The following is a 23,207-nucleotide window of genomic DNA, read 5'->3' on the forward strand; positions in this document are numbered from 1 at the left end:
AGCCTGCTTCCCTCTCTCTCTCTCTGCCTGCCTCTCCATCTACTTGTGATTTCTCTCTGTCAAATAAATAAATAAAATCTTTAAAAAAAAAAATAAAATAAAAAATAAAAAAATAAAATCTTTTATTTAAAAAAATATGCGCTACATAAAAAATTTTTTAGTTTTGTGGACACGAGCAAAGTTATGTGTTGTGTGGAATATATCATGACAGTCCACAATGTGGCTTACCACATTTATCTCCCAGTTGTCTTAAAGATTGGATGGGTGACATGCAACAAGGGAAGTCACAGGTAGGAGCCAGAGCTGAGTGCACATGCAGGTACGCACACACGCGTGCACATGCACACACATCCTCTCATGCCTGTTCTTTCAATGACCTCAGGCAGTAAGGTTCTGCCTCCCGGTGCTCTCCTGAGGTTGACTTCCTGGCACACAGCGGTTAGGCACTTCAGATTCAGATTGTGTACTGGCCTGCTGCTCTCCAGGATTGAACACAGTTTTTAGTGAGTAGATAATTAAAATGATTTTCCTTTTCCATTCTTCTCAGGACTTAGTGATAATGTGCTGATTTGCAGATGGATGAGATCAATGACCTAATAAGTTATCACTGTAAGAAACAAGGTTTCGTTGAGGAAATGGCAATGTTTTCATCTTTGGTTTTGTTTATTTTATTGATAACTACATTCTCTAAAAATAAAAAGAAGAAGAAAGAAAACATTCTTTATTTTACTAGTAGTTTTTCAGACTTGGAATAGATTATCAGACTTGTTCCTTGGAGTTCTTCAATTTTTCAGGGGTGCCTCAGAGCTGCAAGCTAGGACTTAAGAGAACTGGGTAGCTCCTTACCTACCCCCTGTCAAGAGCCTTCAATTTGAGGAAAGGACCTGCTACCTAAATTGGAAACCCTGTTCTGAGCATCATTAAATAAAAGCACACATTTTTTTAAAGAGCAGTAATATCTTTTCTAGCATGTATTCTTTCTCACTGAAACCCGCTCCTGATACTAAATATAGGAACTGTTTGGTCATATTTTCCTTAACCCATGTTGCAGCCACTGTCAGCCATGACCTTTGGCTTTCTTCATGGCTTGAAGTAGTGCATGGACACTAGCTATGGAGGCCACCAGGGTAAGCCATTCATTAGCTGTCCCTCCCTCTTGGTCCTTTTGATCCCACACTTTCTGTTCCTGTACTCTATACAGGGAAGAAATGTTCAGCTGCTGACTACCAACTAGATCAAGAGAATACTTTAGGGGTGCCTGGCTGGCTCAGTCAGAAGTGCGTGTGACTCTTAATCTAGGAGTCATGGTTTTGAGCCTCATGTTGGGTGTAGAAATTAGAGATTGCTTCAGTAAATAAACTTTAAAAGAGAGAGAATACTTCCTTTTGGATCTTGGAGAAAGATGTCAAGCTGCAGAGTAGGCCAAGGGGCCCGTGCTTCACACATACGGAAACCACGCAGGAGGACAAGTGACCATTGTCTTCTATGGCCTTAGAGGCCTACCATATGTGTTGAAAGATAAATTGGCCATTGCGGAGAGGACTTTTGAGTTGACTTAAGAGAAATATATAACACTTTTCCTTCAGATGTCTGCAAAGCAGAATGGTGGTTTAGGAAAAGTTCAGTTTTGTAGGCAAAATTGACTTTGAACTATGGTCTTCCATTTTCAGCATTTGGCTGATTATGTCACCTTTCTAAGTCTAGATTTGTGATTGTCAAATGGTCATAATCTCCAGAAGCCCAGATAATAGTCACTCAGTGTGTTGGCTGTTCTCCCCATGGTGATGCTTAGTTCCATTTTTTTGTCGGTCAAGTTTACTTAAGCAGGGAATGGAAAGTAATTCAGTAAATGTTCCTTTGGCTTCTCACTACTGCAAAACCTTTCTTTTGTAGCTCTGGATTTACTGGACAAAATGTTGACATTCAACCCTCACAAGAGGATTGAAGTAGAACAGGCTCTGGCCCATCCGTATCTGGAGCAGTATTATGACCCAAGCGATGAGGTAAGACCAATACTCCTGGCTGCTTCTCCAGGGATATCTATCAGCCAGCAGCAGGCCCAACCAGGAAGGGCCCAGATATCATACTTAGACTGACCCCAAGAGGTATATGGTGCCACCCCTGGTCCTCTCAGTAGCCCACATCATCTGCCTTGAGGAGCAGTACTGTCAGCACAGCTTGAAACCTCTCCCCACCCCACCCACCAAGCCCCTTCTATCTTAGAAAGTTTCCTCCAGGCCACCTGCAGCAGGGATGGGGCTGCAGGAATGGATGAATAAAGGGGAGCACAGATAAGGGGTCCAAGACTAGAGACCATTGTCATGGTTTGTGGCAGGAAGAGGAACCTAAATCAGAGTGCCTTCCTGAGGGTGGAAAGGAGGCCAACTGCCTGCTTGGGGAGGGGCATTGCAAAGTGAAGGGGGGGTGCGCAGCTTGGATAGTTGACTTCATGTCTGGTGTGCCTCCTTGGGGATGGGGATACAAGAGCCTCTTGTGGTGAGAAATGAGTCCAAAGATGGATGTGGCAGGCCTCTGGAACATGCTGGACAGCCAGGTAAAGATACTGTGTGTCATGTTCTCTCCAGGAAAGTCCTAGTTTCCTGGCCTCTTTGACTCTTCTGAGGCTTTATTCTCTGGACAATAATAAAGAAAAATGCAATATATACCCAAGTTTGGGTCTTTCTGGTTGAGGCTCACATGTAGAAACCAAGCCTTCTTCACACTCTTGTTTTAAAAGCGGGGAGAACCAAGCAGAGTGTGTTAAAGGGGAAAATGGAAGAGGGAAGGAGAAGGTATAAAAGCTAAAAACTGATAAAGAGAAAGAACAAGTCAAAAAGAGAAAGTATTTCCTAACCAGTTCCCTTCCATCTCTGTCCCCATCCCCTCAGAAATACTGGGGGCAGCTTGCAAAGATACCTCTAATTTTATAAATGGGAAAGGAGGGGATATTGTAAGGTTTGGAGCTCTGACTAGCCCTGTGAGCCTCCCATGTCCTAATCGCAAGCCTGGGTGGTACCCCAAACCCAATTAGGGAGTTGGGAAGACCAGAAAGATGGCATATGTAGGACACAAGTGTGACCCCACATAGAGCTGTCCTTGAGAGAGAGAACTAGGTATTGTTTTTGTTTCATGGACATGAATTCTCTACCCCCTTTCAAGAAACCAGTGCTTAGTGCAGAGTTTGGTGTCCCATGTTTCCTTACCCTAAAGGCCTGATTTGAGGATTACAAGGATAAAATTTAGAATTGCCTGGTAACTACTAGGCATCCACTGATTGACAGCTGGAATCCTCATCAGATTAGTTCTAGAACATTATGTTAGTTTGGGGGTACTTAAAAACCAAAATATAAATAATAGCAATTGACTGATTTCCTTTTTCATATATATATATGGGAATTCCTTAACAGAGACATTTTAAATATGTACTTTTTTTTTTTTTTTTAAGATTTTTTTATTTGTTTGAGAGAGAGCAAATACACAAGTTGTGGGAAAGGGGCAGAGGGAGAAGGAAAGGAGACTCTCCACGTAGGGCTCGATCCCAGGACCCTGAGATCATGACCTGAGCCGAATGCAGACTCTTAACTGACTGAGCCACCCAGGCACCCCTTTTTAAATATGTACTTAAATAGCCTTCTGATTAGTTATAGAGTGTGCTGAAAAATAAAAATGAAAACTCACAGAAAACTATGACACAGATCACTTTGTAGTCTTGTTACACAGGTATTAAGATTTTGGAGTATTTTCGGGGCGCCTGGGTGGCCCAGTGGGTTAAGCCGCTGCCTTCGGCTCAGGTCATAATCTCAGGGTCCTGGGATCAAGTCCCACATCGGGCTCTCTGCTCAGCGGGGAGCCTGCTTCCTCCTCTCTCTCTGCCTGCCTCTCTGCCTACTTGTGATCTCTCTCTGTCGAATAAATAAATAAAATCTTTAAAAAAAAAAAAAGATTTTGGAGTATTTTCTTCTCGGTCTTATATTTCTGTATCTAAATTTAAAAAAAAACAAAATACGGGGCGCCTGGGTGGCTCAGTGGGTTAAGCCGCTGCCTTCGGCTCAGGTCATGATCTCAGGGTCCTGGGATCGAGTCCCGCATCGGGCTCTCTGCTCAGCAGGGAGCCTGCTTCCCTCTCTCTCTCTCTCTGCCTGCCTCTCCATCTACTTGTGATCTCTCTCTGTCAAAAAAAAACAAAATAGGCTTCATGTTGTTTAACACAAACGTGCACATTTCCCTCTGATATTAATCTTCCTTACAGCTTCATTTTTTAATGGCTTCATAATATTTTTTCACATAAAAATAATGTATTTAAGTACATTGATTTGAGTAGCCTGGCTTTTGATTATATAAACATATCATTACCACCTACACAACAGTGAATTTCTGTTACTTCAACACCTAGTGCCTTAAAAATTTGAAATTGATTTTGGTATTAGTGATAAATTCAGAAGAATGTTCAAAATGGATGTAGTTGCTCCCCATCCATTTATTACATGTTCATACAAAGTGTGCCTTTTGGAGCGTGTAGGTGGGATATGGGTGCGTAAATGCTTTATCAGAGCTCTTGGTTTCCATCGATGTCAGTGCTGCTGTATACATTTCGGAGTGTAAGCCACAGACATTATGATCAGTACATGATTACCTCTGCCATAACCACCCTTGTCTGCTCCCCATCCTGTGCTCTCCTACAGCCCATTGCCGAGGCGCCATTCAAGTTTGACATGGAGCTGGACGACCTGCCCAAGGAAAAGCTCAAAGAGCTCATCTTCGAAGAGACAGCTAGATTCCAGCCGGGATACAGATCTTAAATTTGTCAGGTACCTAGAGCTTTAGCCACATGATAAATCCTGGTGAGGGAGAGAGAATATGAGTTAAATGTTATTAAAAAGAAAGATTTCCTTGAGTTCCATGTGGAAACTTCCTGTGCTTAAGTCAGAAAGTCTGGTGAGCAAGGCAGTGGTATCAGTAAGATTTTCAAAAAATTGTGTTAAAAAAAAAGGAAATGCAGATCTTGATTTTAGAGAACATCCATAAAGAGGGGAAAGAATAATGTGGAAACTCGAGGGAGTGGAGGAGTGAGAATAGTGTTCAAGTCTGTAGAAATGAGCAGCGAAGTCAATAATTACAACCAGGCCTGAAGCATTTGCTGGAGAAATGCTTTGGACAGAGCAGCCCAGGAGAGGCTGGAGGTGTTTCTCCGTGGACAGCGGGGTCATGCACAGCCTGGTGACTGGTAGCTACATGGCTGCTTTGCTTGCAGCAAAACGAGAGGCTCCGTGAGGGTGGCGAGAGAAGAGTGGCTTCTGTGGCGGTATGCGTCTGATAGAACTGTGTCTCTGCTCCATTCTTTCTGCCCTGTCCATTCTGTTTTTATACGTTGGGATCTAGAGACAGTGGTTCAGGCTGAGGGTTGGCAGTTGCAAGGCTCAAAAGCAGAAGCTGCTTGGGGTGTTTCACACAGACACCGTGTAACTGGTCAGAGGCCTTTAGAATGGCTGGATAGGAAAGGGTGGGGTTACCTGCAGTAACTCCAGGAAGCTGTTCCCAGGGGCCTCCAGCTAAAGGAGCAAAAGTAAAACGGTTTTAGCCAGGCTCCTTGATCATCACACAGCCCAGCTAGGGTGCTGGGCACCTGCTGTAACTGCAGCTGTTAGAGCATCACTATTGCTGTGAATGGGGCCAGGAGCCTGTACTGCCACTGATGGGGGCACCCTCTGGAGCCTGAAGCTGCCGTTAACTATCCAGTGCCTATGAAACCAGGAGCCTCCCTTCTCCTCAAAAGTCGTGTGTCACTAAGAAGCAGAAAAAAGGAAACCTAGCTTTTCCTGCATTGCCGGCCTTTGGCAGAATCTCATCAGAAGCCAGTCACCAGTGAAGTCCAGCAGTACAGTTGACAGTCTCCCAGCCCTGTCATTAAGGACAGAAGACAAAGGAAGGGTAGAGAGAATTGAGGACTGACATAGCCAGCTCAGCCTCAGGGGGCCGAGGAAACCATCATCAGGCAGAGTAAGGCTGGGAACCAGTAGAGAGTACACTCTTCTAGTGTGGAGGAGAAAAAATGGGGTTTTCAGAAGTCTGGTGACTTTAGGGTGCCTGGGTGGCTCAGTGGATTAAAGCCTCTGCCTTTAACTCAGGTCATGATCCCAGGGTCCTGGGATCGAGCCCCGAATCAGGCTCTCTGCTCAGCGGGGAGCCTGCTTCCCCGCCTCTCTCTGTCTTTGCCTGCCTCTCTGCCCACTTGTGATCTGTCTGTCAAATAAATAAATAAAATCTTAAAAAAAAAAGAAGTCTGGTATCTAAGCATGAAGGGTTGGAGGAGAAGACTGGGTGGGAGAAGAGCTCAAAATGAATCTGTGAGCTTCCAGACCAGAGGGCTAGAGGCTTGGACGAGGGCTGTGGAGGCGAGAAGTGGTGTTCGGCAGAGTGGAGGAAATGCAAAGTCTGAAAGACTCCAGATTTACTGACCCTAGCACCTGACACTAGACATGTCCTAAAAGACAAACTCAAAGTGAAGTGTGGAAGAAGCACCAGCTTGTAGGACATTAGGAACAAGCTGATAAATAAGCCCTTTGGGATGAGGAAGAGGCTGAGGAGGACAGAGTCTAGCAAGGCTTGGATTCATTTATCCTTTCATACCCCATGATGTTAGAGTCTATTAAAGTATTTATGTATAATGATATACAGGGTCACTCACTGACAAAAAGTCAGACCCCAGGACCCAACCGCTTTGACTACTTGAGTCTCCTTGGGTTCTCCATCCTGGTCCCTTTGCTTTGGTGCTCACAGTGGAAAGGGTCCTGTCTCTCCCAGAGCTTGTTTCCCTGTGTCTGCACAAGGTCAGATCAGCTGCATCAGGGTTTTGGAAATAAAGTTTTATCTGGCCCTTTACAAGTACAGGTTTTCTGACCCCTGGCCTAGAATATTGAGCCGAGCTACTTCGGTTGCTTTTCTTTCTTCACAATCCTTTTAACAGCTCATTTTCCTGAAGTCCGTTGGTGGCCTCTGTTTTTCTCCATCTTTTTCTTGATAAGCTCACACATACTGCATACTTCTTCTGGGACAGGCACATGTTAGACTCTCTAGGGAGCAGAGCAAACCTAAACCTGGCCCCGAAGGAGCACACGGTTTAGTAGGGGACAAAGACAAACAGAACTGCCACACATATTTTTAGTGTGAGAGAGAATGCCAGGAAGGAGGTTGGTGCTTGGCAGTGTGGGGCTGGGGAGTCAGGTCTGCATGGGAAGCTGAAGCCCAGGCTTACCAAGGAGCCCGCCTCTCTCTCATAGGCCTCTTCAGTTTCTGAAGCATCAGGAAGGTGATTCTAGGGCACTAAGGATGTTGGGTGACCCAGAGAGCAAGGTACCCTTGGGACTACTGGTGCAGCTGCTGGAGGAGGAGGGCAGTGTAGCTGCCACGGGAGAACGAGACAAAGGCAAATGTGCTGCTAGGGCTTCAGGGCGCAACTGCTGGCCTGATGTCTCCTGACGGAGACCACAGTGGCTGCCAGTGTCCACCCCACTTTATGAGAGTCCAGGATTAGGGCTTGTTACCAGGGAAGGGGTGGCAAAGACAGTCACTCTGTGTTTAGTTCACTTTCGCCACGGTACATGATTATAGCCTGACTTTTTTCCCCCAACTTTTTGTTACTGAATCATAATTGACATATTAGCTTCAGGTATACAGCATAATGATTTGATTTTTTTTTTTTTTTTAAGATTTTCATTCATTTATTTGACAGAGATCACAAGTAGGCAGAGAAGCAGGCAGAGAGAGAGGTGGGCAAGCAGGCTCCCCGTTGAGCAGAGAGCCTGATGCAGGGCTCGATTCCAGACCCCTGAGATCATGACCTGAGCCAAAGGCAGAGGCTTAACCCACTGAGCTATCCAGGCGCCCCTGATTTGATTTTTATACATCACAAAATGATCATCTCTATAGATCTAGTTACCCAGTGTTTCTTAAATTACAATTTTTAACTATTTTGAAAAGTTGAGTTTTACAATAGAAACCCGTTTTCCTCCCATATCTGTTCATCTGTTCTTCCATCTGCCTGTCAGTCTATCTTACTTCTTTCTTAATGCATTTCCAAGGAGGTCCCAACATCTAGATTGGCTTATAATTTAGTCATTAGAAAATAAAAGTAAATCCAGAGGAAGGTGGAGCTGGGGGCACTCATTAAATTCTGGGCCAGGTTCTTTCACAAACATTTTATTTTGTTGCTCACAGCAACATTGACTGAAGTCAGTATACAGCCCATGTTTATGACTGAGGAAACTGAAGATTGCACGTGTTTAAGCATTTTGCTGAAGATTATACACTGTTGGCAAAGTTAGGCAGCTCTGGGTCTTTGGTCTCGGAAATCCCATTTTCTTCTAAGTTCAGTATGCTGCCTTGGAGTAGTAGTTCTGTGCTCTGGAAAAGGCTGAGGAGCTCATTCACAATACTATACCACAATGTTACTGAGTTCCCAGCCTGCAACAGTGAGATTAGATGCTACAAACTGGAGTGTCAGGGAGGTACAGGTGCTGGAACCTACAGGGACTTTAAAGAAAGGTGATGTTGGGACGCCTGGGTGGCTCAGTTGGTTGGGCAGCTGCCTTCGGCTCAGGTCATGATCCCAGCATCCTGGGATCGAGTCCCACATCGGGCTCCTTGCAGAGCAAGGAGCCTGCTTCTCCCTCTGACTCTGCCTGCCACTCTGTCTGCTTGTGCTTGTGCTCACTCTACCCCTCTCTCTGACAAATAAATAAATAAAAATAAAATAAAAAAAAAAAGAAAGGTGATGTTGACTGCCCAGCCACATAGGAAAGAACTAGAAAACGTGCCCACACAGGACCTCAGAGTACAGCCATGGGGACACCTTTGCGGGAGGGGATAGCAAAGCCTACTCCAGGAAAAGCCCCACGTGTCCCCTCCTTGACTCAGCACAGGCTTTACTGATGCCCTCAGTGGTCTGAAATGATTGGGGGTGTTCATTATATTTCGTTTAAGTGGGTCAGTTTTAGATAATGTGTCCAGTGAAAAGTTAAAAAATATGTCTGTGGTTAACTTTGTGACAAGCCTCCTCTTGCTAGAGGCTGGTGAAGGTAGGTGCCTAACTTCCTTCCTCTTCTGCCTGTTGGTGAATTTTCTCAGACCGATTAATTTCTCCCAGACAGTAGATTTGGCTGTAGTTCAGAAGAGCGTATCTCTAGAGGGAGGTCATTTCCCATCTCTGAGTCCATCTCCTTGTCAGAGAGTTGGGTTATAACAATCATTCTTCCTGCCCTGACTCCTGAGTGGTAGATGAACTCCCATTTTGCCTGAAAGTGCATTGTGAAATACCAAAGTGACATTCTGCTAGATCATACTAGCAGACATTTCACAACAGTAAGGGTCTCTCCAAAGGGAAGATCTATTTTGTTTGCATTTTGACACACTTACGTTACCCTCCAGCCATCTCAAGCAGACTTCCTCATCAGAGCCAAGAACACAACGTGATTGGAGTAGTAGTGTTTCACTTCTCCACAGTGTGATGCAAAACCAATGGAAACCTCTGGATGAACCTAATTCATTACATATGGATGCCTTAGGCAGTGGTTCTCAGAAGTGTGATCCATCTGTGCCTTGCCCCCCAACAGTCTGTGTTTTAACAAGCTCTGCAGAGGATTCTGATGCTCACCCTTGAAAACTATTAGCCTATAAAGGGTTAGAGTAGATTTGATTTGTAATATAATCTCTTCATGTAAAATAGAGATATTACCATAATGAAGGGGGGAAGGTGTGCTTCTTGTACTTTGATGGTGTGACACTTCTAGTAGACCTCTTGCAGGTGGGTCCTGTCAAGTCTAGAGAATGAGTGAAGACTTGTCTGCAGGATGCCACCTGCTGTCTCTCAGGGAGCTGTCCTTCAGGACTGGTGGGGCCACAGCTGTCAGATCACCCCAGACCTACGTGATCAGAACTATCTGCTGCTCCTGGGAACCATGCCATGGCTCCCTGCCTCACCAGAATCCAAGCCCACCAACCTCACACTTCCAGCCAGTACTTCATTTTGCTTGTCCTGCTTTGTTGCAGTTGTAGGGAACTTGACTGTTACAACAACACGCTTGGCACTGTGTGGTTGATTCTGTCCTAACTGGACATCCAGAGAGGGAAAGAGACCTGGTAAGAAGGGGAGGTAGCAGGAGTGCCTGGCTGGTTCAGTCAGTGGAGCGTGTGACTCTTGATCTCAGGGTGCAGGTTTGAGTCCCACATTGGGTGTAGAGATTGAAAAAGAAAGAAGAAAAAGAGGTCACAGATGAATGTTTTGCGTGTGTGTGTGTGTGTGTGTGTGTGTGTTTCAGAAGGGCACGGAGAGAGGGAGAAGGAAAGAGTCTTAAGCAGGCTCCATGCCTAGCATGGAGCCCGATGTGGGGCTTGATCTCATAACCCTGAGATCGTGAGCCAAAATCAAGAGTTGGACACTCAACCAACTGAGCCATGCAGGCTCCCCAAATGTGTGGGGTTTTTTCCCCCGAGATTTTATTTATTTGCGAGAGAGCGTGAGCAAGAGACTACAATCAGAGGGAGGGGCTGAGGGACAGGGAGAAGCAGACTCCCTGCTGACAGGGAGCCTGACCTGGGGCTCAGTCCCAGGATCCCAAGATCACCACCTGAGCCTAAGTCAGACGCTTAACTGACTAAGCCACCCAGGGACCTCCCAAATGTATGTTCCTTCTTTTTCTTTTTCTTTTTTTTTATAAAGATTTTTATTTATTTATTTGACAGAGAGACACAGCGAGAGAGGGAACATAAGCAGGGAAAATGGGAGAGGGAGAAGCAGGGTTCCCACTGAGCAGGGAGCCCAATGTGCAACTTGATCCCAGGACACTGGTACCATGACCTGAGCCACCCAAGGACCCCCCCCCCCCCAAATATGTGTTCTTTACAAAGACCTTCAGATCCTGGTTTTGACCATTGGAGTGGTGGATACCGTAGTTAATAAAAGGCACCTGAGGAACACTGAAGTCTGCCAAGCTGCAAGTGTGCATGAGTGCGTGTGTTCCCTATTTCACAGAAATAGGGAACCTCCTCTGAGGTGCCCAGGGAGAGGCGCCTGCAGACTGGAGGCCGAGCCCAGTCCTTCAGAGCTGCCCTGTGATGCGCGCGCCCTCGTGGTTCCAGGTGAAATGACCTTCCCCCTCTGCTTCCCATTTTTCCAGTTTTCGTAATGTTGGTACATTCTTTTCACTTCTCCATTTTCCTAATATTGCTGCTAATGTTGTTTTAATGTGGGTCATTCTTAACTCATAGGCTTGTTTGTTTGTTTGTTTTTCAATAGGACAAGGGCTCAGAGGACTGGACATGCTCAGACATCGGTGTTGTTCTTCCCAGTTCTTGACCCCGGTCCTGTCTCCAGCCCGTCTCGGCTTACCCACCTTGACTCCTTTGAGCCGTTCGGAGGGGCGGTTTCTGGTAGTTGTGGCTTTTATGCTTTCAAAGAATTCCTTCAGTCCAGAGAACTGTTCCTGGCATCCCTGTGTGTGTCACCCACTGGTGACCTGTGGCAGTATGTACTTTCAGTGCACCTACTGCTTACCGTTGCTTTAGTCACTAATCGCTTTCTGGTTTGAAAGATGCAGTGGTTCCTCCCTCTCCTGAATCCTTATGTGCCGCCCTGCTGACCCATGCAGTCACACCAGAGATAGTTCTTTCCAAATTGGCTCTCGTCACTGGCCTCTCACTTTATGATAGGGAAGGCTACTACCTAGGGCACTTTAAGTCAGTGACAGCCCTTTGTTTGCACTTCACCTTTTCACCATCAGCGTTTCCCCGGAGCAGGAGCATGTGGAAACACCTGGGATGTCTTTGCAGCCTGCAGCAGGTGCTCCCATCTCGGGAACCTTTGGGGGCACTTGCCCGTGTCTTTCCTCATATCATGTTAGTCACTAGCATATTTAAGGTTTGTGCTGTTTGCCCAGCTTTTAGAAAACTCATTTTTCTAAATAAAAGAAAGAAGTACTGCACCCAGCAACTTCACTGTCTAGATTTACTGTGGTTTCTCACACTATTCATAGAGGTAAAACACTCACCCAGATGTGTTATCTGCAGTACTGTTTGCAAGGCTTACACAGAAAGATTGAAAGTGGCAGCTGCACTCGGGATTTAGTGAGAGATGGACACTGGAGCAGGGCACTAAGGAAGGCGTGTGGAGAAGCAGCCCGCAGGCCAGCTGGATGTCACAGGGCAGAGCTGCACACGCAGGGGTACACATGCCCCCAAGTTCCTTCACACGGCGTGCCACGTTCAGTGTAGCCACGTCCAATGCCTCAGGATTTAGCAGAGAGGAGCCCTGCGTCTTTAAATAAGAAAGTGTACAATTCTTTTTCCTCCTCCAGCATGTCAGCATCTCAAGTTCATTTTTCAACCTACGATATAACAATTTGTAATAAAGCCTTCATGAGCTCATGACATGAAGCACTGTTCTGTCATCAAGTACTCTCCAATGTTTCTGATACAGCTGAGCTAAGACCATGAGAAAAAGCTAGCACTAAGTCATGTTTGGAGCTCTAGCCCATATTATCCTGATCTCTTTAAGTATTTGTTCCTGCCACTGCATACTGTGGCGTTGACTTGGTGTTCTGTCCCAGTGCGGTGCCTCCTCTTTACTCCCCCACTGCTCTCTGTGGTGAGAAATTTGCCTTGTTCAATAATTACTGTACCCTCGCATGACTGTTACAGCTTTCTGTGCAGAGATGACTGTCCAAGTGCCACATGCCTATGATTGAAACGAAAAATTTATTGTTACCTCTGAGTTTGTGTCCCACGGAAATGCTATCCAGCAGATCACTTAGGAAAACTAATTCTATTTTTAGCTTTTCATTTCTCAGCTGTCCTTTTTTTCTCGTTTGGTTTTTGACAGCAATGGAGAATGGGTTATATAAAGACTGCCTGCTAATATGAACAGAAATGCACTTGTAATTCATGAAAATAAATGTACATCTTCGATCTTCATATTCATGTTAATATTCAGTGTCGATTTCCTCTGGATCAGCGTGTCCAAATGGACAGTCCGCTCCACTCTGTGCTTGGAGCAGAAATGCTTGGGGGCCTCCTCTTTCCACCCAGGGAGCTGCCCCAACACTGGTTTATATAAAATGATTTAGAGGGCATTTCTGGTTTCCCTTTGCATAGCAGAGAATCAACTCTCTGACATGTTCCTTTACTCAAATCATAGGTCTAAAATAATATGTCAAACTATGGTGAAGACGCCCAAACGTCAGGTTGCATTCTCTGGTTCTCGTGTGCCCCAGAAATGCTGCTGGGCACCATCTGAGTGCTGGGAAGGACTGCCCAGTATCACTTGGCCCACACCAACCGGCCAGGGTGCTGATGTTCACACCTCACAGGTGAACAAAGGACGGCTGACGCAGCCTCAGAGATCAGAACCACATCTAGATTCTTGCCCTAAAGTACGTGATTTTCATCTCCGTGCTCAGAGCTGCCATGTAAAGGTCTGCACGGCATTGATAGGATAGAGGTTTGACTGTTACTTGATATATTGGTGAGTCAGTTTTCATTTTCAAAGAAGCATTGACAGTTTTCTTACTCTTATTTCTTTGTCCTTTTTAAATGGAATGTTAGTATTATGAGGTTAATCTGCAGTCCTCTAAATAGAAAGCCATAGCCTTGGTTACTAAATACCTGGGGACTGCAGGCTGTTCCATCCCCCTCGCTGGTACTGTGGAGTCAGATTGGCATGAAACCACTAACTGCATTCTAGAATCACTGTAGTCATAAGTTGTGTGCTTCTTATTAATCATGCCAAACTTGGTTTAACAGGTCAGAGAATTGTCATAATCAAGGTACCTGTGAAAAGTACTAGCTATTATGTGTGATAGGCTTGTCATTTGGAATCTTCTTCCATCTCTAAAAATTTACTGCTTAGATCATCCAGATTCCTTATTGGTGATACTGAATGCCTCCATTTTTAGTATGCTCAGATAAGCTTTCAGACTAATGGCTTTTTTGGTGTCTAAAAAGTAAGCAAAAAACTCCTATTGAAACATTCCAGTCTTTTCATTTAGTGTGAAACAAAATACCTAACGAAGCCAGTGGAATGGATTTGAGAGAACTCATGACGACTCTGTGCTGACACAAGTCTTCAAAGCTGAGGGAGACACGCAGACCATTTTGAAGCATGGGTAGAAGAATACCATTGTGTTTGTGTGCAGTACACAGTGCGTGGTGTCTTCACAGTCTGTCCTGCTGCTGCAGGCATAGGTGATGGGTGTGCAGGGTCCTGCTGGCTTTTGGAGCCACACGTGGCTCATCACTGGTTGTGTCTAAGTAAAGAGTCACACATGTATGCTGCCCACACCGCATGCCACATAACGTTCAAACCATTTAGAGGAGACTATTTGACCTTTATTTGCTTATATGTTAATACGGTTTTTAAATTGGTAACTTTTATATAGTATGGTAACAGTATGTTAATACACACATATGCACACATGCTTTGGGTCCTTCCATAATACTTTTATATTTGTAAATGTTTTGGAGCAATCCCAAGTTTAAGGGAAATATTTTTGTAAATGTAGTGGTTTTGAAAATCTGAGCAATCCTTTTTGCTTATACATTTTTAAAGCATTTGTGCTTTAAAATTGTCATGCTGGTGTTTGAAATATGATACTCGTATAGTGCAGATGAGAAGCATGTAACAGTAGATCTGTGGTCTCTCTCACTGTAAGCCAGTTCGGCATCATGGATCGGAAATGACTGGGAATCCAGAGGGAATTCTCTAGGGTTGCACCAGGTTTACCTAAAGCTTGTTGCCTTTTTTGTGCCGTTCATCCGTGTAGAGCACTCGAGAAAGTTCTGAAACTGCTTTGTATCTGCTTTGTACTGTTGGTGCCTTCTTGGTATTGTACCCCAAAACTCTGCATAGATTATTTAGTATAATGGTAAGTTAAAAACAAATGTTAAAGGAAGATTTTATTAAGAATCTGAATGTTTATTCATTATATTGTTACAGTTTAACATTTATTTGTGGTATTTGTGATTTGGTTAATCTGTATAAAAATTGTAAGTAGAAAGGTTTATATTTCATCTTAATTCTTTTGATGTTGTAAACGTACTTTTTAAAAGATGGATTATTTGAATGTTTATGGCACCTGACTTGTAAAAAAAAAAAACTACAAAAAAAAATTAGAATCATTAAATTGTGTCCCTGTGTTACCAAAATAACATAGTACTGCGCATGTATAGCTTAATTGGAATTTCATATGTGAACATAAGAAGTCGTCTAATCCTTTATTACAGTGCTTCCCAAATGAGTGTGTTTGTAATTTGACTTTGCTTATAATAACCAGTGATAGAACCATATGCTGGTACTCTGAAGGCCAGTGGGATTTTAGTGCTCCATCAGGTTTTCCAGATTGTTCTTCAGATGCTTGGCTGTAGAATGGGGAAGAAGGCAGTGCTGGGAATTCAGACACGGTGCCCATGTGCGTCTCTTCTCATCTTCCTAAACTTCAGCACCACTGCTGCCGAGGCAGGTGTCCTTGGCCGCCTCTTTTTTCAGACCAAGATAGCAAGAATGTATTAGGGACTCTTGGACATTTGGTCCTTCTCAATACTGGGCATCGTGCAATGACTTACAGAACAGAAATACTGGACAATGTTTTGGTTTGGTGGTATAGAAAGAGCACAAACTTTGGGCCCATACATGTGGGTTCAAAACCCACCATCTGCTGATAACTGCAGCTGGCTTTGGGCCATTGTGCTGTTCTCTGCTTCAGCCTGTTGTACACTCAGACCTTCGACTGGAAAGTGGAACTTGGTATGTCATAAAGATTATACAAATACATTTTAAGTTTCTAGCTCAGTACCTCAAAAGAAAGTAAATAGTAGATCTTTCAAAATGCTTTATATATTTATTTGTTTTTATTTATTTGTTGTAAGGTAGCACTAAGACATCTGTTAACTACCTGCTTTCTATTCATCTGAGTGGGGAGGACCGTGTGAACATTTTTTCAGGGAAATGAACTGATCTCACCTAAATTGATCGGTATTTGAAACATTCATGGAATTATTGCATTAACTTTCCCTTTGAGAGATCAACACTATTGTCTCCCAAATGCTGTGGAAATCAATTGTAATGATCATCTTCCTTCAGCACAAGGAATTAATAATCTTCTTTTTACACATTAACTATGATGAGCTCCTTGTCTTGGCAGTGGTGCAGCCATTCCAGTTGGCAGTATAGACTCAGATCTTGGTTGGTTCTCTGTATTTAATCAGAACCAGAATGTTCAGAGTTGACCAGTGACCACACTGCTCTTCTCTTGGGAGAGCAGAAGCCAAGCCCAGGTCACGGGGTAACAGCAGGTAGAGGCAGGTGCAGACCTCCCTGAAGCCCCAAGTGTGGAGGAAGGACAGAGATTGGGAGGAAGGACAGAGATTGGGGGTGTCCACGGGGAAGCAGTCAAGGGAAGGTTTTCATCAACGATGGGCTTAACCACATTTGAATCTGAGGAGACCAACCCAGAGAGGGGACAGTGTTACTGGGCCTCACAGGGCTGAGGGCCAGGGAACGGGGTGGGGGGTGGGGATGTCAAGGTGGACGTGGCACAGGGGGCTCGCTCTCTCGGAGTCTGGCACCAAGGAAAGCTGAAGACAAAGGTCCTTTGAAGAAAAGGTAGAGAGGAGGATGTGGAATGAGGTTGTGCCCCATGACAGGTGTTTTTTAGGCGAAGTGGGAAACAGGGTCTCTTGAGAATAAGAAAGAGCCAGTATGAGAAGCTGAAATGAGAGGAATGTGTGTCCCTGGAGGCCTGGCTGAGGTGATGCCCGTAAGTCTGTTGTGCAGTGCCAGGGCAAGACAGGCCCAAGGAGGCTGGGGGAAGTGTGGGAGGGAATGGAGCGCAAGTCCCCTCACCTCTTGGGTGTAGAGATGCTTTTCCTTTTTAATTTCTTGGTCAGAGGAGCAGGGAAGCCCTTGTGCCGTATTTAGTAAGACCAAGAGGTAACAAAGCCTATTGTCAGCTGTGGAAATGGTGGGAGGACTGGGAGGGCACATCTGTGGTGGGAGAAGGGGCGAGGGGATGTGCAGTGACCTGGAGCACATGGGACGCCAGGGCCAAGGCTTCCAGGCCCCGGCACTCGCAGGATGTCTGCTGCAGACTGGTGGTGTGGGCACATGAGCTGGCCTTCTACTCACAAAGTGTCACCAAGCTGGCAGAAACCACCTTGGAGAGTCAGGGACCGGTGGCCCTCTTGACCACTCCCAGAAATCCAGGCCCCCTTTTTATTCCCCTTCTAAACTCTAGAGAGTGCCTTTGCTTCCTTCCCAAAGTGACTTCCACACTAAAATATCCTGTTCTTGGGGAGCCAGCAGACTCTAGAGGCTAGAAGATGTAGGCTTTCCATGATGGCGCCAGCTGCCAGGGAAGGAGGACCGGACCGCACTAGTGCAAGGCCCAGGAAGGGGAGGCAGGAGCCGCTCCAAGGAGCCAAGGTTGACTTCTTGCAAGGAATTGCGTTTTTAATTGCTTTTGAAAGTCTTTGCTGTGTGCACACATCCCACACAGCAGTGATTTTTAAATATTTTAATCACCAGAGCCCTTTCATGAAATCCGTAAAATCTGCCTGCTGTGAATAAGCAAGGGTGGGACAGCCCAGCGCCTCCCAGGGGTGGCATCACGCTTACACCAGAGAGGAATCAAAGAACACTCAGAGGCACTGGAGAGCAGAGCAAGTGCCACGGAAGGGCATCATTGAAGAGGTGGAACAGGACCCCACGTGACTGTTAGCACTTGCCCAGTGGGCCAGCAGCTTGGGAGTCCCTGGCAGGAGGAACCCGCGAGTAGGTGTGGCGAGGTCCCCCTGGTTTGAAAGTGCAGAGAAATGCAGACCAGTGGAGAAGGACAGATGAGGTTGGATGGGGCAGTAGGTAAGAAAGATGAGCTTGTAAGGCAGCAGGAGGCAAAGCTCGCAGAGCTGCCCTCGTGGCACCATCTGTGGCAGGGAAGACAGGCATTAAATGAATAGTTAAAACTACAGACTTAATAAGTGCTTAAAAGAGAACAGGAATGAGAGGCACCGTCCTGCTAGATTATAAAGTGTGCAAAGGCAGCTGCATTAGCCCCAAGTGTTTTTGAGCATGAAATGGAGGCACATTAGAACTGGATGGTACCATGGGGACAGTGTGTGCAACTCGGGCCCCCAGGAGGCCAGGATGGTCCCCAGCAGGGAACTCAGGACCAGGAGAAGTCACAGGAGTGCCCAGGCTCTCAGTTCATCCTCCAAAAAGACGTTGCTACTGTCAGTGATGAGCAGATGAGACCAAGTATTTTACTGAAAGAAGGATGAAAAAGGCAGATGATGTCATGGCAGACGAGGAAACAGGATGCTTTGACCTGTCCTGCCTTTTTTTCCTCACAGATGAAGGCAGAGGGGGCCTGTGCATTCATTCTGCGGCCACTCCCCGGACCCTCAACTGGGTTGCCACACAGGAGGGGCGGGGCTGGCCCTGGTTGAATTCTGTCCAATTTAATTCAGTTCAGTGTGCAAGAACGAGGCAGACGTCCTCCTTTCTCAGCTGTGGCCATGAGACGGGCATGCCCGGCAAACACTGGAGATGCTATTTGATGGCTGATTCTCTCCCACAAGTGTGGAGTGGAGTGCAGCTGCACTGACCTGGGGCTGTAGGGAGCCCACCAAGCCGGCCCTGGCACCCCCTTAGACCCCGTGTTGTGCATGTTTCCCACATGCTGCAGACGAGTTGGTGTGCCTGTGCAAGCTCCTATCTTGATATAAGAACATGCCCTCATCAAGGTTGCATGCCTCACCTGGGATGGGAGAACACAGGTCTCCCCCCATCCCCCACCCACCGCACATGGAGTAGCTCCTGAAGGGGAAGCAGACATGCACCCCACCTCCTGAGGGGCCCCTGGCAGGTCGAGTCCTAAACTCAGCTCCACTGCCAAGTGGCAGAGGGCCTTCAGCCAAGGCCATGGGGGCGTCAGTCTGCTGGTGAGATTGGGATGGCAGTCACTGCCTCCTAGTGGCCCCCAGGACTCTGGAGGAAAGGTGTGTCCCATGCCTACAGCAGCTTCCACAAGAGCTCTCTCCCTCCCCTTTCCTTTCTTTGTCTTTTCCTGGTCTGGCTTTGTGTTTTGTTTTTCCTTGGAGGTAACAGGTATCTGTGTCTGGGTCTGGAGGCTTCATCAGGGGCCCCCAAGGGTACCCCCTCAGCCCTGGTCTTCTGTACCACGTCCCTGCCTCCATCTGACCCCACACCCTTCTGGGCTCTGCCCTCCACAGCCTTGAGGGTGAATTGGCAGTGTTGGAGCACAGGCCCAAGGCCCCAGAGCAGAGAGATGAAGCCCCTTCCATGAAGCACCCCACCACTTGGGCTGTCGGTCCCACTGCCCCCCCAGATTCAGGTAGCACTCCTGGTACACAGGGATTTCTAAAAAGAAGTTGACAGGTACCAAGAGGTTTAATACTTTGTGTTAGTCTGGCAGTTGGAGAAGGGCAATTATTACAGTTAGAAAACATGGTGTGGAAGATGCCCTATCTGTGCCTGGGGGAGGGGGGGAGCTGCAGACAGGTGCTGAGAATTCCAGAACATTCTGTCCCCCAAAAATCAATTTAGTTCTTCCCATTGCTGGTTTCTTACGTTTACTCTGTGCATAAAGTAGACCTTGAGTTGTGTGTTTATGACTCCCTTTTTCTCCCCAGGACTCTAATACATGCATTAAATCCAGAAAGCAGTCAACTTACCCTGCCAGAATTCTCTTGGATCTTGGGACACCCTGTCTCTCACTGGTGGTTCTCAAAACAGCTTAGTCACTTCCTGACCCCCCGCATCTCCCAAGAGCTCCTCTCCACCAATTTGGGCCACTCAGCCCCTTTTGGCTCATATCCTTATTTTTTCTTTTTTAGTAGACTTCATTGTTTTTAGTAGTTTAAGAATGGCAGAATAAGGGCGCCTGGGTGGCTCAGTGGGTTAAGCCGCTGCCTTCGGCTCAGGTCATGATCTCAGGGTCCTGGGATCAAGTCCCGCATCGGGCTCTCTGCTCAGCAGGGAGCCTGCTTCCTCCTCTCTCTCTCTGCCTGCCTCTCTGCCTACTTGTGATCTCTCTCTGTCAAATAAATAAATAAAATCTTTAAAAAAAAAAAAAAAAAAAGAATTTGGGGAATAATCTTGAAATTCAACCTAAGTTTATCATAGTTGCAGATCGGATCATTCTGTGTTTGATTTTCAAAAAAAAATTTTCCCACTGTGTTTCTCTAAACTTTAATATTTGGCTGAATTTTTTTTCCTCTGTTCATTTATCATTATACCTTGCATTTTCCATAAAATTCAACTTACACTCCTTGGAGAGCTATGTTTTTTACACTGTTGTATGATTTAGACAGATAATTATTACAAGTCTTTTCACAGAATTCCTTTAAAAGAAAAATTATACCTAAAAATTGAATAGAAAAAGACGACAAATACAAATTAGTAAAATACGTTGGAGCCAGCACACACCACACACCCCATAGCCCCACTAGAGATCAAGGATTTTCAGCCTAACTTTTTTGAAAATGATTTGCAAAACGGACAAAGAAACTCTGGAAGTATAGCAGTGACTCTGAGTGCCTTGAGTTGGTCTCCAGGTTTTTCAAAATAAATAAATTGGCCACAGATGTCCTAAAGCAAGGGATATTAATGTTTTTTCCTTTTGCCAGCTTTAGCTTATATGGTTGCTCTCTTTCAAATCATTTGAGGAAAGGAATGAAGTATACTTTGGAAATTCTCATTTATTAGTAAGTTAATCAACTTTGAAGAGAGAAATAAAATCAAGTAATCTTGGTTGTCCAACAACTTAGAAGAAAGCCAAATTATTATTTGTATCTGCACACTCTCTTCTCTTATTTCTGAATTATAGAGCCAAAGGAGAAGGTAAAATTCCTGTCAGCCATGTACCTGTTCTGTAGGAGGATCTCACTGTGTCCTGTAACATTACATATCATTCTCAGTCTTTTCTCCCTTCCCACTACAGGGCTATACCAAGTCCATTGATATTTGGTCTGTAGGCTGCATTCTGGCAGAGATGCTGTCCAACAGGCCCATCTTCCCTGGGAAGCATTATCTCGACCAGCTGAACCACATTCTGGGTAAGGTTACCAAACATTTTAGGAGCTAGATTTACTCAGTTCACCTGCCACAGTTTACATAAGAGTCATTTCATGAAACTAGAATAGTTCTGACATCCCTTTAACCTATGAGTCTGTAATCTTGCTTGATTCCAAATATTAAGGATCCTTGTGAAAACTTTTAAGAAAGGTAAGCATGGGGAGATGGTAAGAAAACAGTTATCAGGGTCCATTGTGTCCACAGCCAGAAGGTCAGTAGGCCTGAGTCTGTATAATTAACAGCTCATTATTTTATCTGATAGGTATTCTTGGATCCCCATCACAGGAAGACCTGAACTGTATAATAAATTTAAAAGCTAGAAACTACTTGCTTTCTCTTCCACACAAAAATAAGGTGCCATGGAACAGGCTGTTCCCAAATGCTGATTCCAAAGGTAAATATTATTTTATTGATTATTTTTCTTAGACTTAATTTTTTGCTTGCTTGTTTTATTAGTTAAATCATTAGGTCACTGGCCTGAAAAGTTAAGTCTGGGGCAATTGGGTAATACCTTATTTAGTACTTACTCTTTTTTACCTTTTATTTGCAAGCAGGGGCAGTAGGGTACAGGAATTTATGAATGATTGTATAGTTTGCCACCTTTGCTTTTATTTTTATTTTATTCTTTTTTTTTTAAGACTTTTCTTTATTTGAGCAAGAGAAAGAGAGAGTGCAGGAGTTGGAGGAGCACAAGGAGAGGGGCAAGCCGACTCCACACTGAGCATGGAGCCTGATGTGGGGCTTGATCTCACAACTCTGAGATCATGACCTGAGCCAAAATCTAGAGTCATACACTTAATCAACTGAGCCACCCAGGCATCCCTTATTTTATTCTTTTTTGTAGTATGCTCTACACCCAACATGGGGTGCAAACTTAAAATCTTGAGGTCAGGGGTCACATGCTCTACCCATTGAGCCAGGCAGGTGCTCCTCTTTGCTCCTTTCCAAAAAAGTTCTTTTTTCTTTTTTAATTGTAGGTAACATACAATAAAAAATTCATTTCAGGTACACAGCATAGTGATTCTGTAATTATATACATTATGAAATGCTCACCATGATAAGTGCATTACAATATTATTGACTCTATTCCCTATGCTCTGTTTTTTGTTCCTGTGACTTATTTACTTTTAGGATTGGAAGTTTGTGCCCTTTAATCCTCTTCACCCATTTTTTTTTATTTTAAAGATTTTATTTATTTATTTGACAGAGATCACAAGTAGGCAGAGAGGCAGGCAGAGAGAGGGGAGGAGGAAGCAGGCTCCCCGCTGAGCAGAGAGGCCGATATAGGGCTCAGTCCCAGGACCCCGGGATCACGACCCGAGCCGAAAGCAGAGGCTTTAACCCACTGAGCCACCCGGGCGCCCCCTCTTCACCCATTTTTGCCACTCCTCAACCCCCGTCCTCTTTGCTACTTTTTTTTAAAGAGTTATCAGTATTCATTCAATCATTCATTCTTTCTTTCTTTCTTTCCTTCCCTCCCTTTCTCCTTCCTTCTTTCCTTTCTTGAGAGAGCACACATGTGTGCAAGCATGTAGGGCATGGAGGGGCAGAGGGAGAGAGAGACTTTTAACCAGGTTACAGGGTTCGATATCATGACCCTGAGATCATGACCTGAGCCAAAATCAAGAGTTGGAAGCTTAACCAGTTGAGGCACCCCAGGCACCCCGAAAGTTATCAGTATTATTGCTTATGTCAGTTTCTTCAACAAATGATGCAGGAAGACTTAAACATCTATATTGCCCCCAAATAAAACCTAAAAATGGAACATAGGCCTAAATATAAGGCCCAAAACTATTAAGCTTTGAGAAGAAAACAGAACACAATCTTCATGACCCCAGGATAAACCAAGATTTCTTAGATAAAATACCAAGAGCCCTCATCCATAAAAGAAAGAGGCAATGTATTTCATTTTACCCTTTTACATTTTAAGTTACCTTTGTTTAATAATTATGTTATCTTTTATCCCCATTTAGCATGTGTCTGTTAAATATATTAGGTGGTTGGGTTGTTTGGTTTTTAATAGCTGGCTGTTTTGAAAAACTTTATACTATTACAAAATTGTGGTAGG

At 45.0% G+C, this 23,207-nt stretch overlaps 2 protein-coding genes across 2 annotated transcripts in view; both read left to right on the forward strand.

Annotated features, from left to right (window-relative positions):
• LOC132008542 (mitogen-activated protein kinase 1) overlaps positions 1 to 15,284 on the forward strand; it is a gene marked incomplete at its 5' end in the record, with an annotated part of 26,529 nt that extends 11,245 nt beyond the window's left edge. The window contains 3 exons of the mRNA XM_059387174.1: positions 1,894 to 2,003; positions 4,683 to 4,808; positions 11,291 to 15,284. Coding sequence (XP_059243157.1) covers positions 1,894 to 2,003; positions 4,683 to 4,799 — 227 coding nt within the window. The remainder of the gene's footprint in view (positions 1 to 1,893; positions 2,004 to 4,682; positions 4,809 to 11,290) is intronic.
• Positions 7,327 to 23,207, forward strand: part of LOC132008541 (mitogen-activated protein kinase 1-like) — a 40,158-nt gene continuing 24,277 nt past the window's right edge. Inside the window, exons 1-3 of the mRNA XM_059387173.1 lie at positions 7,327 to 7,423; positions 20,965 to 21,120; positions 21,402 to 21,533. Coding sequence (XP_059243156.1) covers positions 7,327 to 7,423; positions 20,965 to 21,120; positions 21,402 to 21,533 — 385 coding nt within the window. The remainder of the gene's footprint in view (positions 7,424 to 20,964; positions 21,121 to 21,401; positions 21,534 to 23,207) is intronic.

Source organism: Mustela nigripes, unplaced genomic scaffold, assembly GCF_022355385.1.
Source record: "Mustela nigripes isolate SB6536 unplaced genomic scaffold, MUSNIG.SB6536 HiC_scaffold_191, whole genome shotgun sequence".
Taxonomy (NCBI): Eukaryota; Metazoa; Chordata; class Mammalia; order Carnivora; family Mustelidae; genus Mustela; species Mustela nigripes.